General features: G+C 40.9%; 2 protein-coding genes across 5 annotated transcripts; both read left to right on the top strand.

Moving 5' to 3' along the window:
* Nucleotides 1–48: 48 nt before the first annotated feature.
* On the top strand, nt 49–13,342 carry LOC118115010 (MLX interacting protein). Of its 4 annotated transcripts, none has more exons than XM_035165871.2 (17): nt 49–602; nt 3,523–3,629; nt 4,332–4,417; nt 4,601–4,690; nt 4,790–4,831; nt 5,586–5,757; nt 5,926–6,015; nt 6,188–6,282; nt 7,685–8,276; nt 9,053–9,156; nt 9,358–9,469; nt 9,554–9,666; nt 9,926–10,033; nt 10,196–10,323; nt 10,410–10,533; nt 10,634–10,763; nt 11,087–13,342. In XM_035165871.2, exons 1-17 carry the CDS (start codon nt 292–294, stop codon nt 11,191–11,193), a joined length of 2,511 nt encoding a protein of 836 aa, XP_035021762.2. In that variant the 5' UTR covers nt 49–291; the 3' UTR covers nt 11,194–13,342. The 4 variants fall into 4 exon arrangements, with proteins under 4 accessions (XP_035021762.2, XP_035021761.2, XP_035021760.2 ...); XM_035165870.2 differs by having other exon boundaries at nt 5,517–5,757; nt 9,065–9,156; XM_035165869.2 differs by having other exon boundaries at nt 5,517–5,757.
* Nucleotides 13,343–18,608: 5,266 nt separating this feature from the next.
* On the top strand, nt 18,609–25,656 carry LOC118115287 (leucine-rich repeat-containing protein 43). Its single transcript, XM_035166365.2, has 12 exons — nt 18,609–18,853; nt 18,951–19,163; nt 20,018–20,128; nt 20,302–20,441; nt 21,078–21,316; nt 21,411–21,574; nt 22,626–22,782; nt 23,162–23,301; nt 23,378–23,467; nt 23,873–24,091; nt 24,473–24,575; nt 24,850–25,656. The coding sequence occupies exons 1-12, from the start codon at nt 18,764–18,766 to the stop codon at nt 25,038–25,040; spliced, it is 1,857 nt and encodes a 618-aa protein (XP_035022256.2). The 5' UTR covers nt 18,609–18,763; the 3' UTR covers nt 25,041–25,656.
* The last annotated feature ends 505 nt before the right edge of the window (nt 25,657–26,161 follow it).

Below are 26,161 nucleotides of genomic sequence, written 5' to 3'. Positions count from 1 at the left end.
GACGCTGACCAATCAGAGACGCCTCAGCACAGGAACTTCCTGCTCCGGACGGACAGGAACAGTCAGCTGGTTCCTGAGACCCTCCGCAGCACAACAAGTGAGCTGGAGCACTAATGTCTGACAGAGGAGTTTAAGCATGAGGAGACCGGACCGGGACTCCACGACACGGCCGCAAGTTGACGGACCTTGAATGAAGAGTCCGCCGCCTCGTTGTCACACCTCATGAACGGAATAGTTGCATTGTCCTAGCTCGCTGGCTAACGTTAGCTATTTGTCTGGAGAGTTGCCGACATGGCCACTGTGTCTCCGCGGCAGAAATACCGTCGCCCGCCGGCGAAGCAGGGGCAGGACGACGACTCGGACCTGGAGGAGACCCACCCGGGGCTGCGGAGGACGGACGGACTGGAGACCCAGATCATCCACAGCGGACACTTCATGGTGTCGTCGCCCCACATCGAACACCCGCCGAAGAAAGGCTACGACTTCGACACGGTCAACAAACAGACCTGTCAGACGTATCACTTCGGGAAGGCGAGCACGTCGCACTTCTCCATAGACGCGTCTCTCACCAAGCTGTTCGAGTGCATGACCCTGGCCTACAGGTGACTCACTACACACAGGAACACCGACTCTCTCTCCTCTGGGTCCAGACATGGGACATTACAGTCACGAGTCGTCTCTTCCTCTAACTTCCTGCCTGGTTAAAATACTGCAGTTTCGAGAGAAGTACTCAGACATTATTGCATTAGCAATATTAATACCATCACCACACTGTGGGGAAAAAAACACATCAACAGCAAAACATATGCATTCAAAATGTCACTGAAGTAGAGGAAAAGGATTATTATGCTTATTATTTCACCATTGAGATAAAGCAATATATTGTTGAATTTCAGGTAGGATATAGTTTTGTCTCTACGTGGGAAGTTTTAAATCTCATCTGATTTAAGGCGAAAATATAGGGCTGGGCAATAAAATAATATCAATAACTATTTCAATATCATTTGATAACACAGGTCCGATAAATATTGATACATTGCTTGTTCATTGTGCAATGCAGAGTACACATACTAAAAACGTTGGAAACCACGGGATTATGCATCATGTTTCATAAGCGGATCATATATTTTGAGTGTGAATTTGTATTCCCAAAATAAGTAGTCGTGTAAACTATGATAAATAGTTTAAATACATGTACAGTAATAAAGTTTTCCTCTGAAATATAGTGGATCAAAAGTTGAATAGAATGGAAAGAGTAAATTCATCACTCAAGTCATTTAGTGTGGGACTCTGAGGACATGACCTGGTGGACTCAGCTCACACATGCACTTGAAATACAGATCTTTGTACTAACTTAGGTTGGAATGATTTAAACAAAGAACTGGGATCAATGTATAATCTTTCTGCAGCTTTGAGATACAATAAGCCGCCAAGAGAGTTTCCATGTGCCTTGCAGAAGCTGCTGTGGGCCGTGTGTGATCTCATCAGACAGATCCAACACCATTCTTTCTCTCAGGACAGGGGAAATAGTCTTGTTTCACGACGGTGCTCGGTTATCGCCGGCAGGCACAACTCCAGACTTGTTAAGTGACATTGAAACAGAGGTTGTTGTTGTTGAGCTTGTGAAGGTGAACAGACGTGTGTAGTGATATCTCTCCATCACTGTGTAACAAGCTATTTAGAGAATTTTGGTCATTAGTCCAAATTCAATTTTAGAGTGTGTGAGAGAGGATTGTCACTGGACATCCCAAACTTACTCTTTTTATTTCCGAGACTGGTCACCTGCACAAATATATCAAATTACCGTCTCCTCTGGAAATGTGTCACATGGATATAGTTACAGATAAAGATCAATTTAAATCAGTCAATTTAATTTTGTTATTGTCATTTAGTCTAGATAAAAGACTTTCTAGCACTCAAAGGAATGTCTTCAAAATCTTTTACTCAAACTACGTAATAATATTTAGTCTATAACTATGTTAAACTCAGAGAATGAGCACTTCATTGAAAGGCTGCACAGCAAATGTTAAGAATTTGTATTTGATTGGTAATGATGTCGTTATCAAACCCTTATGACAAGAGAAATAAAATTGAGGCTTGATATTTAACAGTTTAACCACAAACTTTATTACAAATAACTATGAATACATAGAAAACACAAATACAACCAAATAAACATTTAAAACGTAAAATATAACCTAAATGCACATATTTTCTGCATTGTTTATTAAGGTAAAGCAGTAACATTGTTAAGATATAAACTATTTGCAAATAAATTTGGGTTCAATGCAGTTGATGTGCAGATGCTAAACACAGATATGAAGAGGTAGGTTGTAACAGAAATATGAGGCGCATATTACCCATGGTTCTCTGTTTACAGCCGTAGTGTTGCTGAAGTGTTGATGCAGAGCCTGTTGTTCAGAGGATTCCCTATGACTTAGCAAATGGCACAAACTTGGACTGGTCGTAAAGACTTTTTATAGACCAGGAAAGCACCACTACTGTTACTGCTGTTGTCACTTATACTGAAAGAAGTGGCTGGTATTTTTAAACACCAGAGAGACTTCACTCACAGGAACATCGGTGTGTCTGCAAAGTTTTCCTTTACAACACTGACTCTTCTCTCCTCACGTAGCTACTTATTGGAACAGGTTTATCTGCTCACACGCTGTACTTTTACAGAAATAAGCACACAATGAATCATGACAAGAAAAAATGGAAAAGCCAAGGCAGGAAGGACAGACTGTGAGAAAGACAGAACAGGAAGGATGGACAGAGGGAAGCCATGAGCCTTTGAGTTGTGACAAACATGGACTTTATTCATGTCATTTGACCTTTTCAGAGTCGGTTCTTACTATTGTTGTAGGGCAGCAGCATTAATACAAACTCAGCTGTTTATTATTTCCTGTTGACCCTCCTGCTAAAACAGAACTGTTTATTTGCTGTCATTGAACTGACTGTCCAGGAATGTCTGAGTGCTGATATCATAAATTGCACATCCTTTGGCCATTCGAGTGCATGCTGATGACTTCCTCCAACGTCCTGTTGTTTTACATTTTAGTTGCATGGCACACGTGTGTGAGGAATGAGGATCCTTCTCTGTTAATTTATTTGAACACATCGTCTCCATATTCAGGGTGTTAGACATCATTTAACTGTATTTATACAAACTTTTCTCTCTGTGAAATTTTGATATCTAGACTTTGGGCCATGGTCAAGCATCAGTATTAATGCCAAAATCATGTCTGTAAGGTGACATTAGTTAAGATTCTGACACTTCTTTCTGCAGGTGAATATAGATATCATGATAGAACCAACCTTGTTTTTTTATGTCTGTATCCTGTACAAGCTATGCTATCAACAAAGGGGCTGTTCCTCTGATAAGAGAGATCTGTTATCTTTGAGGGTTTTTGATTGTTTACTTGTTGAAACACTGCGTATATGTTTCTTCGGGTTAAACTATCACCTTTGTATCACCGTCTCTCCAAGTAATTTTCATTATTATTCATCTTGCCTTTTCAGTGGTAAGTTGGTTTCTCCCAAGTGGAAGAACTTCAAAGGTCTAAAGCTGCTGTGGAGAGACAAGATCCGCCTCAACAACGCCATATGGAGAGCCTGGTATATGCAGTGTAAGTTCCATACGGTATCTCTCATTTATTGTGCACATGTCTTGATTAGTATTTCGATTAAAGTGACTTGAATTGAGTACTCGACTTTCCATCAAACTGCAGCATGCATGAAGACATCAGGAACAGAGCCCAAGTATCTGTTGTCTGAAGGGGAGAGGGTCATAAATCTGATGTAGTTTTTTAGAATCATACGTCTACATTTCAGCCAATGACGACAGATGCCACAAAGCATTATATGTCCTCTCAGGTCACAGTAAAGTGTGTGTTTGAACCCAACCAGAGCCCAGTGTTTTTCCTGATTACAGGGCCGTGCAGCTAAAAAAAAAAACAGTACATAGGCCAGCCAACATGACCGAACCCAAATATCATTTCATAGTTTTTGTGAATGACCCCACTCGTCGGATCCCGATGTGTCACCTTTATAATTTCTGAAAGTATATAATTTCTGAAAGTATCCACACAGTGTTTCAAACTCGCTGCAGTAGTACTGGTTTGTTTACATGCCACGAGCAGTTATGTGAAAGTGACTCTCAGCAACTCTCATTCCTGTCATAAAAATAAACACAAACTAGGTCAAGTTTTTCATGACCCGATGACCTGCTGTTCCACATGTCAGCAAAGACATTCCAGCTTTGTCACCAGGATAAAAATTTAGGAACAGTGCATTTCTCAGCTGTGAATGACTCTTTTGTTCTACTCTAGATGTGGAGAAGAGGGATAATCCTGTTTGTCACTTTGTGACTCCCCTGGATGGAAGTATGGAACTGGATGTCCATCGTCCTGCAGAGGTAAAGACAGAAACTATGCAGTGGATGAAAAAGATCCCAAATCATCCTGCGGATTGTCATATGTTTAGTCTCTCAAACCACTGCTTGTACTTTAGCTTTATGTTTCACTTGTCACTTCCTTTTCTTTGTGCTGTGTTTGTTAGGGACTTTGGTTTAGTTCCCATCTCTCTCTTTCTTCTGCAGGCCAATGCCACAGAAGGGAAGTGTTGGAAAAGAAGAATTGAAATTGTGATAAGAGAGTATCACAAGTGGAGGACATACTTCAAGAAAAGGGTATTATTCTGTTTGGTTTTTTTATTGATGTATTGTAATATTTTAGTTTTTTTGTGAATATGTTCTGTTTATTTAATGGTTTGTTAATTTTGTTCATAGTTGCAGAAGCACAAGGATGATGACCTCTCAAGCTTGCTCAAGGTAAGCAAAACTGCATCATGCCCAACCCATAAAAGTGCTGCTATAAATAATCACAAGCATTACGATCAGCTTCTGTTTAACCGGATGTTGATACTAATGGAAATAACCCATGCTAACACAGTCACCTTCACAGTATTGATGTGCTTTTTAATCAAAGTACTTTTGTTCGACTGAGATTTTGAGAATACAGTTGTAATTATAGGAGAATAAAATTCTAATTGAGAAAAAAGTCATAATATGAAGAGACTCAAGTACGAGCAATATTTATATTTGGAGAAAAAGAAAAATGAACAACGTTTGAACAGCAAGCAGATGTACCAGCAGTCGAGCACTATCAAGCATTTCCTTCGAACAAAAGAGGCAACTTCCTCCAAGACTGTGGTTCTTTCTTTTGAAAAGACAAAGTTTCTTGCATAATCTTTTCAAACGTTAATACTTACGATCACATGGTGCTGCTGTGCGTATAACTTAACAAAGTATAACTTAACAAGATGCTCCACATTCCACATCTTAATGCAAGTAGCCCTAGTACTTCATTCACTTTTGACTGCTTACACCTAATGTTCTAATTGTCTAATTACCTTGTGACTTGCTAACAAATTGTGTGTGTGATTGTGTGTGTTTGTGTGTGTGTGTGTGTGTGTGTAATTGCCTGGCTTGTTGGTTGCAACTTGATCACTCCAAGGGGCCAGAGGAGCAGTTATCGCTGTTTGGGGAAGTCTCTCCAGACATGCTCCGTGTCTCCTTTTATCAGGATGAAGAGGCCTTTGCACGCCGCGTGCCTCGTAAGCACATGGACACACCTGCGCCCATGGAGATGGACACCCTCTTTGACATGGATGTTCTGATGTCTGAGTTTTCGGACACGTTGTTCTCTACGTTGGCCTCGCACCAGCCCCTAGCCTGGCCCAATCCAAGGGAGATCGGTGAGAAAACATAAGCTGTCCATATCTGAAATCACGTCCAGATTTGATTTTCATTATTAACCCTGCTTGGGGCTGGATTCCAGCAATATGTTATATGTCTGTCAAAACACATATATCGCATATGTCATCTCCCTTCTCTCCCTACCTCTGTCTCTTTTACTTTCACAGCCCATGCAGGGAACGCAGACATGATCCAACCGGGACTGATCCCCTTACAGCCCAACCTAGACTTCATGGACTCATTCGATCCACTGCAAGGTAGAGAAGTACAGCACCAACCTTAGCTGCAGCAGTACTGCACACACACTAATGGTGCACATTGTGCAGGAATCAAGCGCACATGTTCTAGTAACTTTGCTGCAGCTTAGTCTAACAAAAACAGTAGTGTGATTTTACTAACCTCTAGCTAACATAGAGACTCTTGTTCCAGACTTATTTCACAGCCTCCGTCAGCCCGTCTTCCCCTCTGTTTCCCTCACTGCATCATCTGTTACCCCTCTATCCAGCAGCAGTTCTCAGTCACAGGTAAACACCGACCCATGGGACAGTCCCTAACACACACCACCATGATGAGCGTTTGTGCAAGGACTGTGTTATTCTTCTTGGTTGTTCTGGTCAATTTATGAAGATTTTCACCACATCTTCTGCCGTCTTTCTGTCTTAATGTAGTTACAGAAACTAAAATATTACTAAACTTGTGACGGATCACTTTTCATACATGACTTACTGCTCAATCTGCTTAACATCAAATTTAGATCTCTTTATAATTTAACATGTACACAAAATCTGCCTCAATCATTTTGCTTCTCTGTCATTCTGTTCTCCCAGAAGACATAATTAGTCATTGATTATAATATCAGAGTTTCTGTTCTTTTCAGCTTGAGCATACATCCTTGTAGAAGTAACTCTCTATTTATTTGTTTATCATCCCAAACGCCTATTTTGACAGGATGTTGATGAAGTAACGCTCTTGTTAATTGACACATTTTACCTAATAGAATGATCAAAAAAATCTATTCCAGTTCACTGGAATCCAGTACAGGAACTTATAGTAATGATTTCTCTCGTAATTCTCAGTGGAAGAAAGTAACTGAGTACATTTACTCTTTAAGTGCTGTACATTTGAAGTAGTTTATTTATGCTTCTTTATTATAAATTATCTGAATGCCACCACTATACCAACTTTTTTTCCACCCTAAATAGAAATCTATATTGGTCTTTCGAAATGAGTCTTTGGCTACAAAGCAGAGCACATTGTTTAAAAAAAACAAAGACACATGTCAAACAATTAAAACAGGTAAACACAATAAATATGATAAATACAACAAAGAAGTGAGCCTTTAGTAGTAAACCTTTGTGTAAGTTGTGCTGGAATAGTAACAGCTCGTACATACAACTTTATTTGTTTAGTGGGATGACAGGAGGTGGATTAAAAGATCACTGGAAGGTGGTTTTTTTTGTTGCTGTGAGTATCCAGTATCCTGTAGATTTCATTTGTTAAACAAACAGTGTGAAGGCTCTGCCTGAAGTGTGTGCATAGAAAGACACATCTAAAATATAAAGGCTAGTTCAACCCCAAGATTCGTCCACAATTCTGCCAATCTACTCTCTACACTGCTCGTCTCATCAGGAAAAACTAGTATTTACTAAAATAGGTTGCAGATGTAAATGTTAAGCTACAGTGTCATTGTACAGCCATAAAAGTCAGTTATTAATTAATATTTGGTTGAATAATGAATATACTTCTAATATTGACAAGGAAATAAACCATATAAAAGGTTTAGAATGTGTAGAATCTGAGACCTTTAACTGTCATATTCTCATCAACACAAAAGAGAAAACCCGACATGAGTTTACACAGAACTTTCTCTCTTCAGTATTATATTGATGATTGTTTGTTCCCTTTTACTTTTTTGTCCCTTACCAGGCCCAGTTAATGTCCTCCATGCAGCTCGCAACCAACAACATCTCCCCTCCTGGCCCCCTGCCCCTCCCCTCTCCCATGGTTAGTCAAACCAGTCGACCAGGTGGTTGTGGCGGTGATGCTACCTACGTTCAAAACTACATGCCCCTGTTTCCTGGGCAGGTGGAGCCCAGCGATCAAGCAGTAGTTTCTTCCGTCTCTCAGCAATTATCCCATGATCCTCTGTCACAGTGCCTACCAGGTCAGGGCATGGCCTCAGAGCAGCCCATGGTCCCCTCACACTTGGACAACACCTCTGTGCTGGATGAGGCTGTGTCACCCTCTGTGATCACACACATAGCCTCCTCTGTTGTCACGCCCAGCGACGGAGCCTCCACCATCAGCCACGGCTCAGAGTATGGCTCCATATCCACACAACCTCCACCTCCTCCGTCCCAGCTCCAGCCGTTGGCTCCATTGCCTGCCACTCCTGGTCAGCACCCTCAGACTTTTGCCCTGCCTCGCCCCTTTCAGTCATCCAGTGCCAACAAAGTCCGCCCTGTGCAAAGGATTGCTCCGGCCAACACCCTCCCCCCTCCCCACCTCGTCTTCACAGGTCTGCTTTTTCTGATCTCGAGATCAACATGTTGATTTATTGTTTGGAGAACTTGTGCGTTTTAACATTTTTGTTCTGGCTTCAGAGCTGTGTCACTTTAACTTAATTCACACAACATAGAGCTGAAGCCTTTCGTTATATTGTATATCTTATATTGATTTACAGTGAAGTCCACGCATATCTGAGTCAGTGTAGATACAGATGGACAACATGACAGCTCCTCAAAAGTGAAGCCAAAGCATCTTGATCGCCCCCTGGTGGCTGGCTGCAGCATAGGTCATTAACCCCATGTTAGTGGATGGGACATGGACCAAATTACAAAGTCAGAATACACGTCAAACACATTTTTCTCATAGATGCTTCCTGTCATTTCAGGTAGTTCACACAGTAATCTATGTTAATTTTTCCAGTAAAAAACATGGTCAAATGTCATGATTGACAGCTGAGACTGACTCACAATTGGTCAAGCTCCATCCCTGATTACTACTGCTTCATTTCAGGATAGTGGGAGGAAGTGGAGATGTGTCATCCAGCTTTATCTACAGGCTATGACAAGCACAAAAGAAAACATCTGCCGGTTGATTTTAAATTGAACTATACCAGTATTAGTATAAAGTGAGAAAATAAACTCTTTAGCAAACAGTGTAGTTATTGCGATCTATAGTTGACACCCCAGGGGTCGTAATCTCAAAAACGATAGCTCATATATGGATGTTCCTATATGTCTGCACACAAAACTAACACTGTAGCGTTGTACTGTCAATGTTCATCCTCAGCCCCTTACTCAGGTCATGCCAATGCTGTAATTGTCACACCAAGCCTGAAAGCAGATGTGGTCCCTAATACTGGAGTAGTCATCGCTTCTTCTCATCTAGGAGGGGTACGTCTTTTCTCTGCTCCATCAGTTTCATTCTCACTGTTTCATTTTATTCTTACACCACAGTGGGTCTTAAAATTCCATACTTAAAAGTAACCAGTACAGAACCGAGATGGTCAGTTACAAAGTGAAGAAAGGTCATATTTTATTGTAGCAGTTCTTTGTCTTATTTATTGTCTTGTTTGTTCTTTCCGTGTATCTCAGCCTCCTGGATTTCACGTTGTGTCTCAGATGCAGAAGTCTCCCCAACCGATTGTTCCCAAACAAAAGTCTTGTTCTTCCACCTCCAAAAATCAGGAAGCCTCCTCTAGTGCCGGTGAGAGTTCACTCTACCCCGAAAGTAAATCGTGACGACGAACCCACCACATCGTAAAAAAGTGTTTTCGTTTTTTCTTTTCAGTTCACAGTCAGCCAGGACCAGGTCAAGGGACATCATGCGTGTTGGATCAAGTTCCCAGTCCCCAGTCACTTATCACCAGCAGAACAGGGCTGGTTAAGAACGAACAAAATCAGGTTTGTGTGTTTCTTTATTTGAACAGTTTGCTAATGGTAAGGCAATATTTTTGTGAGCATATTATTACTTGAACGTTATAAATTACTTTATATGTTAAGGCCTCATATTCTAAATACAAACAATTCACCCTAACCTACCCTAACACATCATCCCACCCTACCCTACAATACATCACCCTTCGCTACCCAACAACCGACCATACTCTACTCTACTCTAGGTAAGTGTTTGTGTAATATTACCACTGCTGTTGTGTTACAGAGCCGGAGGACAACACACATATCTGCTGAGCAAAAGAGACGATCAAACATTAACATTGGCTTTAAAACACTCTGCAGCCTGGTTCCCACTCTGAAGATGCAATCATATGTAAGTCTGTGTACTTTGTGCTCTTCATAAAAATATCCATAATAGATTCAGCAAATCCCCATTTTGGGCCATGTTTATGCACAGGATTTGCTTAAAGTATCGGGGAAAATATTTGTTTCATCATCTGACTTCCTACCATATGTATTAACTCTTTGTCTTTAGATCAGTAATGCAGTCACATTGCAGAAGACGGTGGAACATGTTGGGAAGCTCCAGCAGGAGAGGCAGCAGCTGCAGGAAGAAGTCAGGAGACTACGAGAGGAGATAGAGGAGCTTGACACGTCCATTAGGTACGTTAAAAAACATCTCACTCTTTTAATGATATACACAACACACAGCTGTTTTACATATGTCTCTTGTCACTGCTTTACCACAGCCTTTGTCAGAAGCAGCTGCCTGAAACAGGGGTGCCAGTCAAGCGGCATCAACTGAGCCACATGCAGGAAAAGTTCAATGAATATGTGAAGAGCCGCACTCTTCAGAACTGGAAGTTCTGGATCGTATCCTTCTGTGAAAGAGCTCTGACACGGCTGCTTCTTAATAACATTGCATTTGTCTCAATCTTTAGTATAATTGATCCTTGACTGTCGATGATTTCAGTTCAGCATCATTATCAAGCCTCTCTTTGAGTCATTCAATGAGATGGTGTCAACTGCAAGCAGAGCAGAGCTGTATCAGACCACAATGCAATGGCTGGATCGTCACTGTTTGCTTCCGGCTCTCAGACCTAGTAAGTAAAAGACTATAGCAGCTTTTAAACATGCACTGAAAAAGTTGGAGATTATAAATAGAACAGAGAACAGAACAGCTGGGGTTTTTTTCCAACTGGTTTTATTTCAAGCTTTGATTCAGAGCCTGTTTTTAAATATCTACCATTGCTCATGTGCCACATTAGACTTCAACCTCTCACCCAGTTGTAGTGTTGAGCTGCCTGAATAAAGTGCATGACTATTGTGTAGCACTGTAAGGATACATAGCAAGACAGTTAGCTTGGAAAATGCTGTGTTTTACAGGCAGGGAACAAGGATTAAATTGTGATTTGTTGTCTTTCAGTGGTGCTGAATACCCTTCGCCATCTGAGCAAAACTACGTCCATCCTCAGTGATCCGTCCCTGTTGCCTGAAAAAGCCATGCAGGCGGTTACAGAAAGAGATGTGTAGCTTTCTCTCAGAGGAGGTGAGGTGAGGTGACCTAAACTCCACCTGAACTGTTTCAACAGCAGTCACCGAAGTGGCCCGTCACTACTCTGCCTTAAAGCCGCTCAGCAGCGAGGTCACCACGTCTTCCGCAGATCCACGACTTCCCGTGATAAAAGCGGGCCAGGTCTGAATTACTTTTCCCGGCTCCTGGGATTGGTTTCTGCATTTGTTCTGTTGTACATTGATTCTTGGGAATCACTCACACAGGAGCCGTGCTTTCAACATCACTTTCATAAACACTGTGGCTTTAATTACAACTTCTTTCACCTACTTCAGGTGAAGAGCTTCTAAATACTCTAACGAAAGATGGTACTTGTGGTTTTGCTTTTTGAACAATAGTATATTTTAAAATTTGAATTCTTTTACTATTTGCAGACAAAGCATTGTATTAAAAAGGGAAATATTGAGTGATTAATTTCTTGCTCTTTCTCAGATGTATAGAAAGTATGTAGATATGATATGGGATGTATTCTTATATTTATTCAAGAGCGTGGTCTTTCACTTTGAGAGCAGGACGTACTGATTTGACGTTCAAATTTTGTAATGCACTGATGGTAACACACTCACAACGAGGGATAGACAATTCCATATGTCGACACTGCACGTGGCATTCTATTAGATGGGGAATTTGACAGACACACATTCGACACACGAAAAAATGCAAGTGCAGAGGAGAAATCCGAGAGCAGACGTCTGAAGCAACATGAGTGCGAGGAGAAGAGCTGAAGCTGACGCACATGAAATCTGAGTGCAACCGCACAGTTTGAGCACAAGCAGAGCAAATCCAAGCAGGAGCAATGCAAGCGGTGTGCAGGGTTTTGAGTAACAGCGTAATAAAATCTGAACCTGAAATCAATACGTCCTGCTCTTAAACTGAAGGCCTCGCTCTTGGGTATAGACAATAGGAACAGTTTGTATTATAGTTTTTTTTTTGGAGACTCCACACCAGAATGTAGGGGATCGCCTGAAACATCACCAAGCGGATTACTCGTGGGCTTCTCTTTACCTAATCAATACCAAGAGAGATGAGATGATTTTCTCAGGTGAATGTTGTGTTGCCAGTTAACAGTCGTGGATGTCTGGTGGTTTTTCCGTCCATGCTGAACTTCCTCCTTCATACTTTGCTTGCTCTGCCCATTTCGAGTGAGACAAAGCAGTCACTTTGAAAACACGGCGTTTCTACTGGGCAGGTCACAGCATAATGGAGCAATATTACTTATAGCCCTCATAGGGAGCATACGTGAAATAGCAGTACAGGCTATAAATAGACTATTCGAATGTTTAGTGTTACAAGATCCTATCTGAACGCACAGTAGCTGTCTTTTCTTTCCTTTGTCGGTCACTCAGGGCTTCGCTGGTGAGCGTATTCATTTTCCCGTTCAGCTATCAACAAATCAAATCTGTTTCTTTCTCGGCAGGAAGATGTTTTTCCGTCAGGGTACATATCACATTACATTTTTTTGGTGTGTATAGCTACACTCATTTCTAATGTCTGTGTTTATAGCGGTAACAGGAGAAAAAAGACCAGGAAAATATACAGCACACTTGAAAAACAAAAGCCATATCAAAGCATTGTTTACCTTCTTATTTGTCGCATTGCTGACATCATGTTTGACAGAGCACTTTGCTCTGTTAAGAATCAGACACAGATTGAGTCAGCGTGTGTGACATTCACCAGCCTTTAGGTCAAAGTGCCTTTTCCCTGTGATCTCCTCAGCGCTCCTCAAGGCAGACGTAGACTTTCTGACTTTTCCTTTTCTTTTTCCGCAGAACAACTTAGTTTTCACTCGAGCTTCACCATAGCAGAAGGCGCCACTTTTATCAGACGAATGTGCAGCTTTTATTTTGTTCTGTCTTTTATTGCGGATTCCAGGCGTCTTATGATCAGGTTTTCCTTCTCAAGAACATAAAAATAATTTAGCAGCCGTTGTACAGGCGGCTCGGTTTACAGTCACACCGAGGAGGCAGTCGTCACAATTGCAAACAGTCCATCAAATCATAAAAGGTTATATTCACCAACAATTATTTATTACTACTGTAAGAAAACACAATGCACCTCTGAATGCAGCTATGCTTGTCATGTTTGAAAATTAAAATATTTGTTTTTTGACTTTTTTGTGATTGTTTTTCAAACATGTTCCACTGCAGCTTGACATTTGTCTTGTGATTCTTTTTTTTTTCTTCTTTTCAAATCATTCAATGATGTTTGTCGTACCAGGTTGGATTTGCAACGTTTGTTTGCTGTTTCTCTCTGGTGGTTTTTGTAACAGGTGATTTACAGAGTGTGTATCACTGCAGATTAGTTCTTTCCAAATTTAGTATAGTGTTTTAAGACGTAAAATTATTTTCTTATCCTGCATATTATGTGTCGTGCCCCCATAGTTCCAAATTTTTTTTTTTTAGATGCCTCAAATAAATCTGAGTCACAATAAAAGCAACAACAAATGACAACTTTGACTCCGTATTTCTTAATTTCGAATAAATACCACTTTGTGTATAGTCCTGATGATCAGATAAGTGGATAAGAAACCTGAGGTGTCCTCCACAACAAAAATGTGTTTTTTACCAACTTTATGGCTATTAACATTATATAATTGGAATAAAAAGCACATCCAGTAGAAAAATCGTTTGATGCCTGCTGAATTAACAAAACATTAGAACATGAGAAAATCTGCATGTTGCCATTGTATTTTCTACATAATTTTTCTATGTATATTTTATTATTATATCTACTATGGTCTTGCTGATACATCACATGATATGTTCAAAATGGATTGTGTCTCCAAACATCCCTGACAAATGAGTTTAGTGCTGTAGGTGTGTGGATTTTCTCCTTTTCGGATGTTTTGGGATACAGTTGTATTTATTTATTTAGAGTAACAACACACCGTGAAATCAAAGGGTTGCTATGCTCAACTGGTCTGGAAGCTGCAGCAGACACATACCTGTATGTATGTATGTGTGTATGTATAGACCTGTATTTGTATAACATGTCAATGTGCTATACTCAGAGGTGAGTAGGTCGGCTACTGGCTACCCAACGGCAGCTGAGGTGATGGATCATTAACATGTAGCAGCAAAAAATGGGGAAGGTGGTGGGAGGTGAGCGGCTGCTCCATGATCTCCTTCACAGAGAGGCAGGAGATGTTGGTGCAGCCGGCATGACACAGACTTGATGACTAGTTCCCAGCAGCGAGTAACAGCCAGGAGGCGGGGAGAGAAACAAAGTGCTTCGTAGGCTCCATTTTAGATTTTACACACAAAAACATGATTCGCTTATAAAACACAAATTCTTTTAATGGCTAAATCCACCCGGTATATGAAGCAGTTAACGTTATCCTCAACCTCTTATCTACATCATGATCTGTAAGTGATTGACTATTTCATATCATAGTATTCATCAGGATTCCCTAAGTGAATATTTTGAGTTAGCCACTTGTTCCTTGTCCCATTAAATACTCTGACTCTAAGTATCTCCCTACAGTTTACCAATGCTCTACAAAGTGGAAGGTGGTCGTTTTAATAAAACCTGTATCAGGCTTTAACTAAAGACACACCATCCTTCTGATGGTGCCTAAACTGAATAACTGTAAACTGCAATTATTCCTCCAAAAGATGCAGAGTACTTCATTGAAAATCAAAGCGATAACTGTCAATAAAGAGTTTGCCGCTCTCCACTGGAGGATGTCAAGGCCCCGACAGGTCCGTAGGCTGCTTGTGCAATGACCAGGCACAGGAAGATGAGGACTATCAGTGACGTGAAAGAGCGCACACACACACACACACACTGAGGCATAATCTGCAGTCACAACTTGAGGGTTTGAGAAGAAAATATGGAAGACAATCCTTTATTATAAATAAAATAAATAGCATATAATAGATATAGAAATCTTTAAATTAAAAAACAATAAATAAATAGATACATTTTTAGTTGTCCCTTGAACAGTTTCTGAAATGCTCCACCCATCGCCTGGAAGAGTACAGGATGCTGAGACCCATTACTTTCCTAGCGTAAACATCTGGAATCTTTATTTCTCTTTTTGTGCATTCTTCCACCTTTACAGTGGGTTTTACAGTGGGTTTTACAGTGGGTTTTACAGTGAGTTTGAACTGGTGAAAAAATACGTGGACGTGATGGTTGATAGACTTGAACTGCTTAGTCAGATTTGTGGTGATATTTGGCAGGTAGTTTCCCAGGTAGTCGATGATGGCACAGATGGAGGCCTGAATTTCTTCTGTGGTGTTTCCAAACGTTATTCCATCAGAGAGCTCCAAAGTGTTTGACGTGTATACGATCGGTGGAACCCCGTTTAATATTGTTTTGACCTGCAGAGGAAGCGACAGTCAGCATGACAGAGTTGAGAGTGCAGAGCATTAGGGGCAGCCAATGCTTTAATGGGGCCCCAAGCTGAATTTAATTTGGGGGCCCCCACTGCCTTGGTGCAGCTGATATTTTCAGACATGAACTCTGGAGAATTGCGTCTGGACTTTCTCCGCAGTTTGCCGTTCACACATGAACAATGCAGAAGAACTCTGATGCATTCACAACAACACAGTAATCTCTGAAGCGCTCAGGTGAGGGCTGGTGGAGCAGGAAGAGGCAGGATGGAATATTTAAATTCCACAGCTGAGATCACAAGTTTCTGTTTACAGCACGTCATGACTTCTACGTGTATGGCACGATATTGTCATCCTGAGATATTTGTTTTCTTTTCATTTTTTAGCCTGTCATCAACACGTCTCCTGCTGTGTTCTCACATGGAGATTATCTGGAATTCATTGCATGTCCGCAAGTAGCTTTAGTGATTGATCATTCACACATTTACTGTAAATCTAATACGCATCACGCTTGTTAACATAATATTGCATTTTGTATAATACAATTTACATTATACTATATTAAATATTCAAAAAGCTTTGACCTTTAAGTTATGTCACAATAACTGATTTTACCACTGAATACACATCATATGAAATGGAATTAAAAAAAATTGTGAAAACAAGATTAGGTTATTCAACGTCCGAGCCCCCTACACTGCAATGCAAATTTGATGAACCCAAGTATGATGTGTTTACTTACATACTCCTGTTCGGCCTTCTGAAGATTACCAAGAAGTAAGCCAAAGTTCTCCAACTTTTTACAAAGTGCCCTGTCAAGCGGTTGCATTACCACAAAGGAGACGTGCATCATGACGATGCAGGAAAACAGGAGCTCTGCAAGAAAAATGCACAAAAATATGACGGCGTCATCATCTGCATAGTGATTTAACAGGAATCTTCATCAAATAAGTGGAATAAGTATCATCGAGTCAAAACTCCAGATTACACTGAGACAGAATAAAAGAGGCAGCTTTCCTCCGGACATCTTAGTCCCACGGAGTCGCCACAGACAAACAAGCTGCAGAAACATGTTCACGTTTCAATCTTTTCCATAAACTCTTATTTGCAATCCCTCAAAAATGCCTTACCCTCCAGAAAATAAAACTAATCTAAACGATTTAGCATTGATGTTAAATCAGCTTACCTTTAGCAAAAGACATGGTGTGATTTTGTTAAGTCAGTGCCCCTTCGTTAACTCACTGTGCTTATATAGCCAAACACGGGATTTTTTTGTTGCATGCCACCTGGTGTTAGATGACGCCTGAGTGGCATTATCATCCAAAGGAATCATGTTGTAATTATTTCTATTTTGCAATCGTAAGTCACTGTTCACCACAGAGGTTTGATGTGGGAAGGTGGGGCAAACTGTCACAGTCTTATCTGATATGATGTGTGATGTGTCCGTAAAGCGTCATTTGCCCCAGAATGTTCAACCCACACAACCTGAGATACAGAGGTGTCCTGGAAATTATTATTGTTATGATGCAGTCAAACTTTTAAAGAGCACATGTTCTCTCTTATGTTAAACCCTCAAGGTGGATGTCACTCAACTCTGTTTCTTTCAGAATCATTTTACTTTCCTCTTTTACACTTAGTGTTACCAAAGATTTCCTCGACTCACAAAGCGGGAAGTCACAGTCAGTCAGCCTATGTTTTCTAAAATGAGATGTTGAAAATACATTGCTTCTCTGCAGCCTGCTCAAATCCAACACTATTGTGTTTAGATTAAAACTCTGGTTTTGTCTATTTCCTGTATTTCTTCTGGAGTTTCCAAAGACCTGTGAAGACACTGATGATGCCCGGATTGTCTCTGTCAAGTAGCACTACTGTGGTTTGTTGGTGTGTTTGTATGTTTGTTTGATTGTGAACAAGATTGATTACACAAAAATAACTAAGGTGATTTCTATGAAACTGAGAGGAAGGATGTGGTATGGGTTAGAGAAGAACCCATTACATTTCGGTGCAGATCCAGGAATTATCTTTTCACTTCCTTAACATTGAAAATAAGGCATTTTTCTATATCAAAAAAAAATCTGGCATATTTACGGGACTGATATCTATGAGTGTGTGAAATTTGGTGCAGCTTGATTGGAGGACTGTGGGCCTTGGCAGAGGCATGAGCCTTTCTAGTATTTAAAATAATGTTACATCAATGTGGCTTTATTTGGGTCCAAACCCCGAAACAAAGATCATCACTTCCATCCGAACTAAAAGGTCTCAACTATTCAATGGATTGACAATTGTGGTTTTTAAGGAAAATATCTTGACAACTATTTGGTGGAGTGACATCACGTTTGATTCCAACATGTCTCCTTCAGCATGAATTTTCGTACTTTGGTGATTCGCAAGTGTTAACCTGCTAACATGCAAATACTGATATAGTAAACATGGTAAACACTATATCCACATGTTAGCATCACGATGAGCATGCTGGCCTGGTGATGTTAGCACAAATGTGGGCTTAAAGCCCAAGACTCTTGAGCTTGTTTATTACATTGTCTGAAAAATAATTGATGTTATGGCATATAGCATAGCATAGCATTGGATAGGGTGCCAGCTACTTAAATGGGTTCAGTTGGACACCTTTAAAAAGTGTACGTTTATTTTTTCCAAAGCAGAAATAATGCCATTGCAGAGCAAACGCGATTCAATTGGTATTCACATGTTTCTAAAGCACATCTACAACATTAAAAACAATCAAAGACTCATATTAACAATAACAATGTAAAAATAACAAAAGTAGTTAATAAGATAGAATAATTAATGGAATACTGAGTGAAATTAGGCTAAAGTCACAAAAAATGTGGATGGTGTCAAGTTAAAAATCTTTGGCCATGTAGAAATAGTTTAAATGATATTTTGACTAAAACCTCACATTTATAGCATTTTAATTAACTTTTTGTCATCTTAAATTTCTAATGCTGATAGACAATGAGCAGATATTTCATGTGTAATACAACCCTGGAGCAGAAACAAGTTTTTCACCTGCGCAGACACTGAGTCCTGACTGGACGCAGTGGTGTGGGCCACAGCTGTTACCAGGCAACCAACAACCATTAGCACACAAACACTGGGGCCCATTTTTTCCTGAAAGACAAACCGAACCCATCCGCAGACACTGTACTGCAGATACTGGGACGAACAACTGCTGATGATGAGTCCACACACACTCTCTGCTGTGATAGAGAAGCACATCCGCCAGCTGTGTCTCACTGACTTTCCCTGTGGACGTGGCAGCTTGGTGAGTTTCTTCAGTTGGAACTTGGTTGCATGTCTATTTATCACAGCAGCATGCGTTTTATTTTAGATATCAATGGACGTGGTGATTGTGTTGTCAGAGGAAGACGGTGGACGGTGCAGTGGAGACAGAGACAGAGGAGACAGACTCTCTCCTGGATCTGCTGATCTGTCCTCACTCTCCATGGTGGCACGATGCATCATGGAGCCCTCAAGCTCTGACCCTGAGAAAACTGGCCGTGCTCTCACCTGAACGCCTCCACACCGACTTCATTCACAAGTACTTTACTACGCTACGCATCGTGGACGAGGATGTAAGTAACTGTTGATTTTTACAGTTAAACCCAAAATTTCATTCATTCTTATTCAGTTCATTGTCCTGTTCTCATCTGACCAGGCCTCAAGCACTATCACAGTATTTCAGAAAAACAGTTAAAACATGAATAAGACTTTTTTACATTCAGTCATTCTCGAAAAATCCTATTGACTCATTAAAAGATTAATAAAAAGTATTTTATTACTTTAATATACACTGACATTCTTGCCTCATCCCCAAACCCATGATTTGATATACCCCCTCCAAAATCTCATGGCAAGCCAAAGTTTCTACTTTGAAGGGGTTCCGATAAAAGTAGAGCGTCTACTCAGTAACTATCACTTTGGTACTACAATCTGTTCAATGTGCTCCTAATACTGACAGAAATATGCACAGATGAATAGTGGAAACTTGTGGAACATGAACAAAATGTCACAGTAGTAATATTACAGAAACATATATAAACAGACAGTTCTTATTCACACCTGGAGGCTTTTCTTTGCTCTTCCAGGACGCCAATGGTGTTTATAACAATCTCAAAACGGCTCCTAAACCCAAACATCTGGCTAAGATGACCCCAAATTGTTAGTTAATGCATCCTCTAAAATACCAAAATGTACATTTAGGTGCAAACATTTTTATGAGGTGCTAAATCCCTCCATACATTTACACAGAGTAAGGTCAAGCGCTTAAAATATTATTGGGAGATCACATTTTCATCTTGTCTGTGGGTCCCCTGGTGGCTGAGGGGCTCTGTGCAACTACCTGATTCCATCCATCTACTTCAAAACCCAGAGGGCAAAGGTTATTCATTCTTAATGCTTTGACACAATGAACAAACTCGTGCTGCAGGTGTCAGTCGTCGATGGCGGCCTGTTGAAGTTCTCAAAGCTGGAGGAGCTGGTGCTGAGTGCCAACAGAATCTCAGAAATCCCTGCAGACAACCTTCCCTGCACTTTAAAGGTGAGTCGCAGTCCTGCAGCGGTGTCGACGCTCTCTGCAGCTTATCAGATGACATGAAGTCTCTGCTGCAGAAGTCAATCAATGGTCATTAGAAACAGAATCATGACTGTGGTTAATGTCTGAAATCATTGTGAAGTAGTGATGATGAAATGTTTGGTTGTTTTCTCTCACAGGTTTTGGAGCTACGTGCTAACCGGCTGTCTGCTCTGAACAGTCTCACCAGTTGCACCCCCCCCCACCTGTGGTACCTCGGCCTCGGCTCAAACCGTCTCGGTTCCTGTCAAGACACCGCTGATCTTTCTGGAAGACACTGGTTAGCAAACTCACATACGGGAACTAAGATGGTTTTTGAGAGATAAACCAAAAGTAGGTCAAATGAAAATACCGCTACGTGCGTTCATCAATGCCTAACTGAGGCACTTAACTAATTTTTTTAAATTTTTTATCAGGCGGTCACATTGAGATCAAGATCTCTTTTCCAAGAGAGGCGTGAGAACCAGAAACATTCACAATCAGCAACAAACAATTAAACACACGCAACAACAAAACAACACAATACAAATAAATTAATAAAAAACAGTCACGAGATTCATAAAAAACATCACATAGTAAATGTGAGCGATGAATGAATGAATGAACTCAGCAGTAAATTCATGCAACTCATTATTTATATCATATTTATTTAGTCAGTCAGTCAGTTGTAGTCAGTTTATATTTCCAAATATATAATTATATAAAGAACCAAGAATATTAAGTTTACTATCACTGGTATGTGGAGAAGCTTTTGAATTATCGGAACTACCAATTAATTTAATGTCAACCAACTAGTCGTCAATGACACTGTGGTGTTTACACACACACACACACACACACACACACACACACACACACACACACACACACACACACACACACACATGTAAAGACGGTGCCTGTCTCTGACCTCCAGGCCACAGCTGGTGTGTCTGGACCTCGGTGACTGTGAGTTTGAGGACCAGAGGGCCCTGCTGAGTGCCCTGACCACGCTCCCCTGCCTCAAGACGCTGGTGCTGGAGGGAAACCCCTTCACCCTCGCACTCTCGTACCCGGGCCTCACTGTGGACACTCTGCCACAGCTCTCCTGCCTGGACGACTCATGGATCGCTCCTGAGGAAAGACATCGCTTTAAGGGCCTGGCCAAGCTGAGCGGTGAGTCGCTGTTCACATGGGCTCCTGTTTCTTTTTAGATTCCCCGGTAAACAGCTACTTACAGTTTATGTCTGGCTCATTTCCTTGTGAACAGATGTGACTGTGGACCAGGCCTCGGTCACAGTGAGAGTGGGCAGAGTGAAGGGAATCCCAGACCCACTGATGAGTGTGGATGAAAACGCTCCTGACTTCCCTGTTGTCACCTACAGCTATTTTATCACATACGAGTTCCTTACTGATCAAACCCCTGTTGACCTGGTGACGTATGCTGCCTACACGGCCTCTTAGTCTCTCTCAGTATTCACAGGCTGCATGTTATAGTTTCACTTTTGTATGTCTTGATGTTCAACTGCCATGTACATTTCATTAGTCATTTATTACTTGTTATAACTGATCCATTTGTCTGTACGGGGTTTGCAGACATCCCTCCCTTAAGCAAAAAAAAGCAGCAGAGTTCGAACTTCCAAGGATACAGTTTTTTTAAGTGTGAATTTCACTCTTTGCCAAAGAATCCTTCAGCAAGTAAAGGGTAAAAAAACAAAACACCTCCATGAGTGCCATGTGTTGGCAATTCATTTCTTTGGAGAAGAACAATAACACCAACTCACTCCTCTCTCAGTGAATAAATGGAAACATGTGTAAGGCTTTCAGATAAATTGGAAAAAGAATTACCACCCTGCAGTTCTATGCCTCCACCAACCGGTGCACTTCAGTCTACATACATCTCTTTTCTTCCAGACTCATATGAGGTCACTTTGACTGAAATCTAATCAGGGAATTTCATTATGTGGCACAAACATTCACTTGGAATCAAGGATGGCCTGATCAGAATTTGGTCAAAGGTCCTCACCAAACACGGTTTGGGCCTCTTGAACGTATCTCAAGTCTGCCTTCAGGGACTTTCTTCAAATTTTGGACTATTCCTTACATTACATTACATTTCATTTAATTTAGCTGATGCTTTTATCCAAAGCGAATTACAATAAGTGCATTCAACCATGAGGGTACAAACCCAGAACAACAAGAATCAAGTGAGTACAATTTGCTTCAAGAAAGCCAAACTACAAAGTGCTACATGTAAGTGCCATATATATATTTGCCATATATTCAGACAGAAACATCACTGGTTTGTGGCGGCACTAAACCGCTGTGCGATATTTCTAATTTAAAATGTAATCTTCCAGTGAACATTAAAAACACTGTAGAATATGAAAAATGTGGAGTTTAGATTTGGAATGAACTTGAAGTGGAATGAAGTTAAAATACCCAGAAATAAACATCTGTTCTTTTTACATGGTTTAATTTACAGAAAGTTGCCAGTGAGTCTAAATGTGACACAGAGCACGTGACAGAGGACGACTCCAGTGACGCTGACCCACAATTAGATAAGAATTGTGAAAGAGAGAAGTCTGCACCAGACACTGGAGAGTTGAATCCTGAGGAGGCCTGCTGCGATATTGCACCTGGTAATAACGCCTGCCTCATTTGACCTGCGCAGCTTTCAGACCCACGGACGAATTATTCACTGCACAACCGCAAACACCAATACAGCTGAAGCAGATCAGAGCTTGTCATCAGGAAGGGTGGAGAGAAAGAATTGTAAGTTTTCAGAATGAGGTTTGGGTTCATCTAACTTGGTCACGTATTCGTGTAACTGGGATGGTAACTTTGTTCTTATCAGTTTACACAGAATTGACAACTTCAAAGACAGTCAGAACATCCGGCGGAGAATTGTACCCACCCTGAACCTGATGACTACACTGATCACTTATCAGCTTTATCATTTGTAACTTTCCATTTTGTATACGTGCAGTATTGCGTGCAAACGTTTTTCCTCTTCCACAGTGTCGAGACACAGCACGTCAAAGCTGACCTGGTCAGAGCACATGGACTTCAGTGACACGCACGTTCACACGGGCAGGGACCTGGGAGGCTTGAAGAAATTCCTCAACCGAGGACTTTACCTCAGGGTTGAAGAAGAAAAGGTTCAGAAACTGGGGGGTTAAACATTAAGATTCAAAAAATGTGTCAGGGCTGTTATTCTGACATGAGATGTTGTAGGTGCTGTCATGGCCCGCGGCCTCTGAAGATGTCGCAGTGGCCAAACCGGGCCGACCTGTCAAAGAGAAGAAAGGCGGGAAAGAGAGAGAAGTGAGATCAACGTTTAGTTTTTCTACTGAATCACAAATAAAAGATTCATGAGCTGATGGACCTGATGATAAGTCTCAAACAGACACTGTGAACAGACACATAGAAATCTATGCCTGATACTATGGCAACCAATGTTTTTTTTTTCTTTAGAGTTTTTTTGTATCTTCCTGAGAAGCACTATTATTATTATTATTAATTATTATGATTATGATTTTCATTATTTGTACAGTTCCTAAGTAAATGTGGTCAAAAACATACAGTAAGACCACAGTCATTACATCTAATGCTTTGATATTAGTGCTATTGATTGATTTGACTGTTTTACATGTGGTGTGTGTGTGTGTGTGATAAATTCAGACTATATCCAAACGTATTGATGACACATATCTTTTGTATCCGCGTCAGTCCCCAATCAAATCTGGTTCCACCAAAGACAAGTCTAAAGACAAGAAGAGGAAGTCAGTATCGGAGCTGGTCCAGGACGCCCCCGTCAGGAGAAGCCTCGTCTCCGTCCACGTCCCCCTGCAAAGTCTGGTCAGAGGAGATCGAAAGGTCGACGTCCTCTGTGACCTCGGTGCCCTGCACGCAGAGTCTGTGGTTGAAGCTACACCAACATGTGAAAAGGCAAGTTTACATGTAAAATAGGACTTATGACGTAACACAGAGAGCTGTCTATGAAAGGAACAGAAAGTATTAGAGCACACACCTCTGCCAAGGCCAAACCATCCTACACATGATTATCTCCTTCTAGAAAAAATATAACAGAAAAAAAGAAGTGGTCTGATGAGCTCACCTAATGTATTCATCATAAAACACAGGTAAAGAAAGTGGGGGGAAGAAGCCCTTTCCAGGCCCAGGCCTCATCCCTTTCACTGAGTTTGGTGGAAATTGGTTCGGTAGTTTTTGTGTAATCTTGCCAACGACGACAACAACAAACTGCTAACAGGATTCTAAACCGACACAGAGACTTACATCATGTGTGCTGTGTTTGTCACTCATCTGTAGGATCTGGAAAAGAAACTCAAAGAGGAAAACAAGAAAGAGGACAATGACTCAAAGAGGAGAGGAGGCAGTGGAACAGCACAGAAGAACACGGCATCTTCAAAAGGTTGAGTACATAATCCTCTAGATAAGATTCATTTTTAAATAAAAAACAATAAAAGATGTATGAAAAAGCACCAGATCTCACCACTTAAAGAATCAGAGCTGATGTTATTCTATTGTCGGCCTTATTAAATAACACAAGGTTTATATCTTCTTATTATTGAGAAGAAGGTACAAATGTGAGACAAATCAAAAGTCATTATTTCCTGGGTCATTTAACGGTTTTTATTCCAGTCTGCTTCACCTCCTGAATCCTTTTTGTGTGTGTTGCTGTGCAGGTAAAGGAAAGGCCGGGAGGGAGCGTGAGGCGGACGTGGTCCCCGCCTGCAGCTCCGTGTGCGTCCGCCTGCAGCCAGCGACAGTGGCGCTGAGTGTGGAGCTGGAGAAATGGGAGTCTGAGTCTGAAGCTCGCGGACTCCTGCACACAAAGCAAAACCCCAAAAGCGCAGGGACCGGAGGGTTGAATTGAATTCCATATTAAATCTGTTCTATTTGACAATGGGCTGCAGTCGTTGTCCTCCTAAGACCTTTGTGTATGGGTTGGTCTTCTTAAGCTCTTCATTGAAAGCAAATACATATGATTTAGCCTAAAACTGAAAGGTAAAGGAGCATCCACACAATCTGATTTCACTGTGTTTGGAATATACAAACTAGAATGGCTCTACTCGTATACCTCACAACAGTCCCCTTCAATTTTACCAAGGGGCACCCACCCTAAATATGTCCGATTCGTTTTCGTCAAGACCCATTAGTTATTCTCTGGGAAAATGTTAAAAAGTGTTAGAGAAAGTGATAAACAGGTGTTATAGTTGCATCAACACAGATCAGCTCACAATTGCTTTATATCCTAGCTACTAAATGTTTATATTCTGAAGAATGACAAACAGGGACTTTTAATTGTTACTCAAACCTGGAGTACTACTGGTTAACATCATTCATCAGTGAATGTGAACACAAGTACTCTTTTACATCAGTGTTTATGGCATCATGCTTTGTTTGATGTGTTGCTATGTGGCTGTGATCCTGTTTCTCTTCACTTTCATGTGATCGTTACTAGGGTTACTACAACACCATGTGTCGGTCGGTTTGTAGTAATTAGAAGGCTGTTTTTAGAAACTTCAATCTCCTAAAATTATATGGTCCTGTTTATTGTATACTTTTGTTATTTTATACCTCACACACACACACACACACACACACACACACACACACACACACACACACACACACACACACACACACACACACACACACACACACACACACACACACACACACACACACACACACACACACACACACACACACACACACACACACACACTTCCTTGTACTAATGCACAAATACTGTTTACATACTCGTGCAATCATTCTGTGTCACTGTACTTTACTCAAGTACATTTCTCTACAAACAATATCTCCTCTGCAGTGAAAAGTACATTATGTTCTTATTCTCTACATTTATTAGATTTTTTTCCTTTTTAATTCTATTGCCTTTTTATTCTATCGTCTGCCTCATTTTTACTAGTGAATTTCCCTGGCGTTGGATCCATAAAGTTTTATCTTATCTTTAGTCGGTGGGTCCTCGAC

This window comes from Hippoglossus stenolepis, chromosome 9, assembly GCF_022539355.2.
Source record: "Hippoglossus stenolepis isolate QCI-W04-F060 chromosome 9, HSTE1.2, whole genome shotgun sequence".
In the NCBI taxonomy this organism is placed as follows: domain Eukaryota; kingdom Metazoa; phylum Chordata; class Actinopteri; order Pleuronectiformes; family Pleuronectidae; genus Hippoglossus; species Hippoglossus stenolepis.
This window is presented reverse-complemented; position numbering and strand designations above follow the sequence as displayed.

What these genes read in the sequence shown, in the direction of transcription:
- LOC118115010 (XM_035165869.2), top strand. Translation starts at nt 292, where the DNA reads ATGGCCACTGTGTCTCCGCGGCAGAAATACCGTCGCCCGCCGGCGAAG. An exon ending in ACCTCTCAAGCTTGCTCAAG is followed by an intron (nt 4,832 to 5,516) that starts GTAAGCAAAACT and finishes GATCACTCCAAG; the next exon opens with GGGCCAGAGGAGCAGTTATC. An exon ending in TTAAGAACGAACAAAATCAG is followed by an intron (nt 9,667 to 9,925) that starts GTTTGTGTGTTT and finishes GTTGTGTTACAG; the next exon opens with AGCCGGAGGACAACACACAT.
- LOC118115287 (XM_035166365.2), top strand. Translation starts at nt 18,764, where the DNA reads ATGATGAGTCCACACACACTCTCTGCTGTGATAGAGAAGCACATCCGC. An exon ending in ACCTTCCCTGCACTTTAAAG is followed by an intron (nt 20,129 to 20,301) that starts GTGAGTCGCAGT and finishes TTTCTCTCACAG; the next exon opens with GTTTTGGAGCTACGTGCTAA. An exon ending in TCAGGGTTGAAGAAGAAAAG is followed by an intron (nt 23,302 to 23,377) that starts GTTCAGAAACTG and finishes GAGATGTTGTAG; the next exon opens with GTGCTGTCATGGCCCGCGGC.